The 8,779-nt window shown below is 38.5% G+C and overlaps 1 protein-coding gene across 1 annotated transcript in view; it reads left to right on the forward strand.

The window, feature by feature from the left end:
* The window catches only part of LOC102107034 (macrophage mannose receptor 1-like), a 31,848-nt gene extending 23,790 nt beyond the window's left edge, over positions 1–8,058 (forward strand). Inside the window, exons 25-30 of the mRNA XM_014248454.2 lie at positions 971–1,136; positions 2,142–2,294; positions 2,544–2,660; positions 4,022–4,189; positions 6,097–6,138; positions 6,528–8,058. Coding sequence (XP_014103929.1) covers positions 971–1,136; positions 2,142–2,294; positions 2,544–2,660; positions 4,022–4,189; positions 6,097–6,138; positions 6,528–6,766 — 885 coding nt within the window. The 3' untranslated portion in view covers positions 6,767–8,058. The remainder of the gene's footprint in view (positions 1–970; positions 1,137–2,141; positions 2,295–2,543; positions 2,661–4,021; positions 4,190–6,096; positions 6,139–6,527) is intronic.
* Positions 8,059–8,779: the final 721 nt, after the last annotated feature.

The following is an 8,779-nucleotide window of genomic DNA, read 5'->3' on the forward strand; positions in this document are numbered from 1 at the left end:
ACTCAGCTAAGAGTGGAAAGGTCTGAAATGGGAAGCACCAACAGAGGCATGTGAAAAAGAACATGGATAAATAAAATGTAGCTGGATATTTTTGGAATTGAAGCTGGGGGAAATCAAATTGACAGAAGTAAAGCAAGAGCTTTGTGGGACACAGGTGCTCAGGTGGGAGGAACTGGAGCTGCATCTCAGTGAGAGCACTGGGAAATTGGGATTAGACAGGAATCTGGAATGAAACATGGCCAAGGGTCTCAAAGCAGATAGGAAAGGAAATGGCACAAAGTACAGGATGGGAGCCTGCCTCCAAAGATCACAGGAGGAAGGATCTAGGCTGCACAGGATGGGGTGACAAAAGCCATGGATGTGACTAATGTCAGTCACTCTCTGCAAACACTGGTGATATCCATTGGCAAAACACATGCTTAGCTCATCTCTGGTAGCTGGTCCATGCAAGACCCACAAACTCACCACAAGCACAGTTAACACAGGTGGCTGGACCCTGTGGTTCAGCCCCAAGGAAAGCCTCATCAGTTTTTCTGTCTCCAGTGAAACCTCAGATTCTTCTCTTTGCTCTCTAAATACCTGGACAAGCCTATGTTAGAGGAATGCTGACAAAAGTTTTTCTGCAGTCTTTATTTGATCTGTGTGTATACGTGGACTCATTTAATAAAATCTTCATCTGTATATTTACATTTTTTACCTCAAGGCCCTTTGCCCATTTAAGGCATGAGACAAATGATGTGAATTGAATAACATAGGCTACATGCTAAACTAATCTCTGTAAGAGCACTGCCTTACCTGCTGTGGAGAGTGGGAGTGTGGACCAGTTTCATACATATTCATGACATAATCTTGTGCAAGAAACCATGATTCTCAATTTTTCCTAATTTTTGTGTGCATTCAAGTACAATCTTAGTGGTCTTCCAATCTAATTCTTGTATGTGACATAATCATAATTGTGATTTGCTTTTAGAGTGGAGGCCAATACTTGTGGTCAGACAGAAGGAGGAGCAGGTATCTTAACTGGGGAAGTGGAGAACCAAATAAAAACAAAGCCTGTGTCTATTTAGATTTGGATGGTTTTTGGAAGACAGCATCTTGCAACGAAACATTTTTATCTCTCTGTAAGCAATCCAATGGTAAGTTCTAAGTAGGACAAATGTGATTTGGGAGGCTGGAATTTGAGTTAATGTCTTAATTTAGTTTTCCCTCATATGCAAAGGTTGTGATAGACCTCAAGTGTGTGCCTTGAGATAAACTCTTATTTTTTTAAGGAATAGCTCTCAGATCCAGTCTGTCTTGTGTGATTTCCAGACATTTAATTTCACAGGCCAGTCAACACATGCACATCATAAAGATAGCTGCAGTATTTCGTGCCACATGCCATAGTGGCTTTTTGCATCTTTGTTTCTCAAGAGCTACAGAATCAGTCAACTTTACCCTAACTATAAATATATTAATGATATATTTTTTACATTTAAAAGTATCTTTTGAAATATTGTGGGTCAAGAAACTACTCTCAGTGTAGGAGCAAAATCAATTAATTTGTTTGTTGTTTCTGCTCAAATACTTTAGCACTCAAATATTGCATGCAATTTTCAAATGTGTTTCAAATTATACAAGAAATGCATAATTTCCACACCATAATCGACAGTAAATTTTATACTAATTTAAGCTCTTTTTCTATGTTCTAGCTTTAATCAGGTGATGCAATAGGCTATAAATTCTGCTTTTTTGTTGATTAGGATGTATGAAGTACAAGGGCAGGCACAGACAAATTCTCTGACTGACTTTTCTAGAAACTGGCTAGACACAAGCCACAGATTTGAGTTGTTGTGATCCCTTGTGTATACTGACTCATTCCTCATTCCATTTCACAAGTTTTAGGTAAAAATTGCCAGGTTGAAGACAAGTGCAGTTAGACTGGTGTAAGCCTCCCTTAGCAGACAGGAAAACCAGCTCCAACCAGAATAGTTTATCACTAGTTTGTCAAGCTTAATTCAACACTCTATAATTAGTTAAGTCTACACCATATTCCTTTTTCTGGAATAAACATCATATTTGTAGGGCTGATGTGTGGTGCAGGAGCAAATATTTCACTTGGATTTTGAAACTCCACTGAAACCTGTTTGTCTTCTTAATAGAGTTAATCCCTAGTGAACCACCACAGCTTCCTGGGAAGTGTCCTGAACCAAAGCGTGGTAGATCTTGGATTCCCTTCCGTGGGCATTGTTACTATGTTCACACCATTTCTGAGGAAAGCTGGCCTGATGCTTCCATGATGTGTATTCAAATGGGTAAGTTCCCTTTTTTAATTAGGATATTTTACAGGTTCCTTGTGTGTTTGGCTTCTTAATCCAGAACCAAATGATAATACCTAATGTGTGTATCAGTTATAAGCTACAGCTAACTGAAATTTATTATCAAGCATTTTTACTGTATGGCAATGCTGACCATGAAGCATGTAATGATTTTTTACTGAGATAATTAATTTATACTGAAAAATCTCACTGAAATTGTATGTCATATTTAATTGATATTTTTAGGTGCCTCTCTGGTTTCCATAGAAGATCCAGCTGAAATGAATTTTCTCTTACTTTACTTGTCTCCACTTGCAAGTGACTTCAGAAAGTTTTGGATAGGATTATTCAAAAATATTGATGGTAATTATTTCACAATGCATACTGAGAAGAAAACAGATACTAAATAAACCGAGCAAATACTGAACACTACTAACATACTAAATAATAGTACAAATATGCTAAATATTTAATAAGTACTCAGTGAAAAAAATCCTAATAAATATTTAATCGCTTTTATGTTAAAATATGTAAAACAAAAAAACTACCAAGGGTCTATGCTTTCTGTATCTTTGTTGCAATCAGAGTATATTTATCTGTAAAAGGTTTTAGATTAGCAGTGCAGTAGTTGGCTAAAAAATTTTCTTATTCTCTTTTTCGACTCAAATTATTTTGACATTTAACACGGCAGTATTTTAAGCAAAATATCTTTTCATTAAATGCTGAGTTAAATGAAATTAAAATTTACTACTAGAAAACAGAGGGCATAGCATCTCATATGAGCTGCCTAGAAGAATTTGTTAATCTAAATTTCAGTGTTTTTTCCATAAATTTTTGGTGGAACCTTTAATTTTAATCCAAATATCTTTAGTGTCTTTGTTTTGTTTGTTTAACTGCTGTAATTGCAAATGTGATGGTCTAGTCTATATCATCATAATTCTGAATCCAGTTTTTCTTGGCAGACGTTGAGGGCAAACCTCCAGAGAGAGTCTAGACTGGCCTCCAACTTCTGCTCAAGTCTGTGTCTCTCACCACCAGCAATGGTGGGCCAGGCTCATCTGTTCTAGCTGAAAATGAGCACTAAAAAAGGAGGGACAGCTGCAGGGAGGGACAGAGGAAGTGGCACTGAGGCAGCTGGATATGCCAGGATATGCTGCCACAAAAGCACACCCTGAGGGAGAGAAGATGGCTGTTATTCCTACTTGATGGGAGATGCTTGACTGTCAGCAGAAGATGAATTGATTAAAGACAGAGCTAATTCAATTTGCAAAGATGATTAATTAATCCATCTCTAATAAAGTAGTTATCAGCTGATCTTGAATACACACATAAAGAAAATCTCCTGAGCTCTCTGTATGCTTGCACTGCTGATACTGGCTTGTACAGGTGCTTTTCTTCAGGCTCCCAGGCACAGTCCTGGATGCAGGCTTCAGCTGAAGGTCCCTGAGTACTTCCTTATGTCACTGACAGCTGTGAATGCTAATGAAGTTAATTAACTTTGTGAGCACTTGCATTTGGTACACTCCCACCTGAAAAGCTCTGGCTGTTAAAAGAGTGAGAAATAAGTGCTCTAGAGTTAGAAATAGGTGTTCTGTGATACCAATTTATTCAACTAAGAAATCCCAGATCTGATCTAATAAGTCACTGACTGGTAGACTAGAAGTTATTCTCCAACTCATTCACTCACTAGGTAACACATTTGATTTGATCTGCTGACATTTTAGGAGAATGGATATGGATGGACAGAAGTGCAGTAGAATACGTCAACTGGGAGAAGGGAGAACCTACAGTACTTTTTGATGAACACTGTGTTGACATGGATGTCTCAAGTGGAACTTGGAGGACCTATTACTGCTCTGTTGACCAGAATTTTATTTGCAAAATCCCCAAAAGTAAGTTCTGAATTTCTGTGCATTGGATTATTTTAAAAGTAGTGGTTAATACACATCAGGCCAAACTTTTAGGCATTGGGTACACTTTATGCATTGATGCTGGTGCACATGCATCTGAATCAAAGCCAAGAGTAATTCCTGTTAAAAATGGTTTGAAATAATGTTGGAGAATAATCTGAATTACCATTCCCTCCCCTCAGTTTGAAAGCGTTGATTTCTGGGCATTTACTGGACAGTGGGGTAGGGAAGGATATATCTTCTGTTGAGAGTGCAGAGAACATTCATGAATAATATGGTTAGAGTGCAAGGAACAGATTGTTCATCAATCAAATGATGAACTAGAGAGTGCTGAGAAGAAAGGCAGATACTCTCCTGAGAGGTAAGCTGAAGGGAAGCAGTACAAAGTCACTGAGCTCCTGCAGAGAGAAGGCAGGTGCTGCTGAGGGGAACAGTACCACCACAGTGAAATGTGCTAGGATCTGCTGGATGAGCTTCAAGGGAAGGGTGTGCAGTGGGGTCCAATTAATTCCTCTGCTGACAGGGGCAGTGTGAGACATGCTAGGACCACTAAACATGGTGTGGTTAATTTGTAATGGTTATTCATGGCCCTGTGGTGTTTTGGATGACAACTGATGAGAAATCTGAGTGCCGTAGGCTGGGGCAAGTCCTGCTTGTGTGCACAGCAGTGCTGCATAAAACATGAAGGATGTAAATCTGCACACATGCAGCTGTCAGGGGTCACTGCAGAGATCCTGCTGTGTCTGCACACATCAGCTGGGAGGCAGTTTGAAATAGGTCACATTTGCCACTGGCAAACAGATCCGTCCTCTGCTACAGCTGATGTAGCAGAGAACCAATTCTGCCTGTGGATCTTCGCATGTTGGCAGTGGAGTCATCCTTGAACTTTATAGGGCCCAGCCCAGCAGTTGGTCCTGCAAGCAATTAACTGAATCACACTCCCCAAGCAATGGAGGGAGGAAAAGGAATTGGCCTAAAAATACAGCTAAAATGCTAAGTACAGCTGTGCTTTCCATTTTTGCAAGTTTAAAATACGTAATTCTTTAGTATGAGGTGTGAAGCTTTACACTGTGGAAGAATAAAAACTTTGAACACAATCTACCTTACATATAAAGTGTTCAAAGCAATGAGTAGTGAGATAAAAGGTAGTCCTGGGGTTTTCTTCTTTTGCAAGTGTTTTTAACAAGTATTTTTCGTGGATTCAGCATCATTTGTTAAAACATATTTTCATATATTTTTCATATGCACATACTTTGTTCAGCTCTAGGGCCTCCAGCACAAGAAAAACTTAACAGGGTTATTTTTAAACTATTCAGAATAAACTACTTTTAAAAGTTGGTTCAGAGGAGGACTTTGAGGATGGTCTGAGGGCTGGAGCATCTCCCATATAAGCACAGGCTGGGAGAGCTGGGGATTGTTTGGTCTGGAGTAGAGAGAAGAGTCCAGGGAGTCCTTACATCACTTTCCAGTTCCTAATGGGTACACACAAGAGAGCTGGAGAGTGACTTCTTCCAAAGGCATGAGATGATAAGGGGCTTTAAAATAACACTGAGTAAGTTTAGATTACATACTAGGAGGAAATCCTTTACTGTGCAAGTGGTGGGCAACTGGAACAGGTTTTCCAAAGAAGATGCGGATACCCTGGAAATGTTCAAGGTCAGGTTGGATAGGAGCTTGTGAGAAAATAGGTGTCTGGAAGGTGTTCCTGTCCAGGGCAGGGGAGCTGGAACTAAGATAATCTTTAGAGCTTTTTCCAACCCAAACCATCCTATGAGTCTATGATTATTTAAAATTTGTTATTAACACAAAGTAAAATTATGTATGCAGTATTTATTTCACTGAACTGTTGCTTTCAAGCTGTGTAATATACATATTTTTTAATTTTGAAGTTGCTGAAGTTGAGCCAACCCATGATTCACCTGTCAATAATGGTAAGTTGGTTTCTTCTAGGCCAAATAAACAGAATTTTCAAGAGGTTTATAGGTACTCATTATTTACAAGTGTAATTTCCACTTGAAACATTCATTTAAATACCCATGTATCTGTCATGATCATTTTAATTTACATCTGTTTAAAATGAGAACATTTCTCTCAAACTGGATGTCTTTTTTTTTTTTTCCTTACAAGTTGTATATAAAACATAATGCTCCTTAGAACAGATTAAGCCAAATTTTGCATTATTTATCTGGAGCATGCATCAATTTTAACTGCTGTGATTGTTCACTTTTGTTTTAACTCAGTTGCTTACTTAGGGATATTTGTTGTATGCAACAGCAGTCTCTGGGCCTTTGTAGCAATTGTTCTGTTTTGTCTTCTACAGCATCAATACACAAAGCTGCTGCTTCATCATCAAGTGGTTTAGGTGGGATGATTTTTATACTGATCTTCCTTCTGCTAGCTGGCACTGGCCTCACATTGTATTGTTTCTATAAAAGAAGACTTGATCGACAAATGTTTACAGCTGGGTTTGACAATGCCATATACCGTGGTGACCTTGGAACTCATGAATCAAATTGTCTTGTGACCAATATTGAAGAAAATGAGCAGGAAACAATTTAATAGACTGGGTAATCTTGGGCCTGAGTTTGAAAATAATTAAAGTGTTGGCATACAAGAATTCTTAAGGAAAGCAATTTTCTCCTATGGAAATTCTACTTAAAATGGGTGCTTCTTGCTTTCTCTACTAGCAGGAACAAACAAACTTGTAAGGCAGATGCCGAGATCTGCTCAGAGAGTGGCACCTGGGAGTGCCTTTTAGTACCTGGGAGGGTTGTTGAGATCTCACATGGACCTGGAGCTATTTTGTGTCAGCCAACACTCAGGCAGCTCCAGTCTCTGCACACATCCAGCATCATTTTTAGGCACAAGAACCATGTTCACCATATTCAGATGTGAGAATATGGTCCTTAGCATGTTCCAAAAAATATATCCAGACCTGTAGGTATCCTGAAAGTGTCCTGTTGATCTCCAGCACAGACTGGCAGAACTGCACAGGCTGGCAGGATGTCCAAGCTCACCTGGTGCAGATCCCAGGTCCTAGCTTCAGCCAAGGCAACCTGCTCCAATGCTGTGGATCCACATCTTCTCTTTGCTACTGAGGTACCACAGAAACTCCTTGTGGTGCCCATTATATCAGAATTAACATAATTTCCTCCCCTGTTTATGACTGATGAAAAGTGTAAATTGTATTTCTTCTGCTGGAGTTCTGTAACATGCATTGAAAGACCTACTATGATGAGAAGTGGGAATGTATAGTGAATAGTAGTGGTTTGTCATTTAAACAGTCAAGTAGGGATCTCACAGGATGCTGCAAAAGGGCAAGAAGGAAAGGAATTATACTTAATTCACACCTGAATATTTACATAAGAAGTATTCTTGATGTCTCCAATGCCAGTGTAGATTTCATAAATTTTTAGGCCATTTTTTCAAAGCCTAATGCAACTTAACTTTAGAAAGTCTTTTGTAATTTCTAACCAAATTCTCCCTGTCCAAGTCTGTTTTAAACCTTTGAGTCTCATTCTAGACTTCCATCATGATGGCATTGCATCTCATACTGGTCTACTGGTATAATCTCAGTCTTCACAAAGCCTAAAATAGACTCACGTACAGGTGTTTTTAATTTTCACTTTCCAGGTGTCTTTTATGCCAAATGCAAACAACCAAATGGCTCAAAGATCTTAGCACAGTGGATATCTTTATTTAATTTGATACTTTTTGATATTTTAATCTTTTGACAGGTTTTAAATGTGTTTAAGTTAAAATATTTTGTTGTGTGTATGAATTACATGTAAATATGTTTTTATTCTGCATTGGTTCACTAAAAGGGAATTAAAAGGCTGATTCTAAGAAAAGTGTGTGTCTCTTCTTAAATAGAAAATTTTATCATAACAGTAAAAAGAGGAAGGAGGGGTGGGGCTCTTAATCTTTTATACACAAATGAACATCCACTTTTCCTGGTCTAGCATGTTCTTAAATGGTCTTTACCAACCTGTGAAACTGTGTCTCATTGCTTCTTTATCTATAACATTTATTTATAACATTTTTACCCTAGTAATTGTCTAATGAAAGTGTTGTAATTTAAGACTACTTCTGTGCTGTTCTGCTTCAGTAGTTTCTGACACAGATTTCACATATTGATAGCACTTTCATATCTCCTCTCAGTATTTGCTGATAGCAACACTAGCTCTTCCTTTTGCATTTCACTGGCTATGTCTTCCAAATCCCTCATCCCTTTTTCTGCTCCCTCCTAGACCCTGTGCTGTGGTAAGTACTTCTAGTAGTCTACTGCCCCAGTAGATAAGGTATTTCAGCTGATATCCTTGCAGCACTGAGTAGATAAAAAAGATTTAATCCATTCTTGTAACATCTTCCATAAAAGACCCTTCTGTCTGGCTTGTCTGAATTCATTCCACAGGATGTATAATTTTGGAGAAAGAAGTGGCTACCAGAAAACAATAGGCCAAACCCAGGAAATATGCCTAATGAGAAGCCAATTAGTGAAAGATTCCAAGGACTGATAAGCCTTAGCAGTCCTGTTGTATTTTTGAGAACTGAACCCAGAGTTCACCATGT

The sequence above is a fragment of the Pseudopodoces humilis genome, chromosome 1, assembly GCF_049639895.1.
Source record: "Pseudopodoces humilis isolate 2021_Gansu_Grassland_sample_001 chromosome 1, ASM4963989v1, whole genome shotgun sequence".
Classification (NCBI taxonomy): Eukaryota; Metazoa; Chordata; class Aves; order Passeriformes; family Paridae; genus Pseudopodoces; species Pseudopodoces humilis.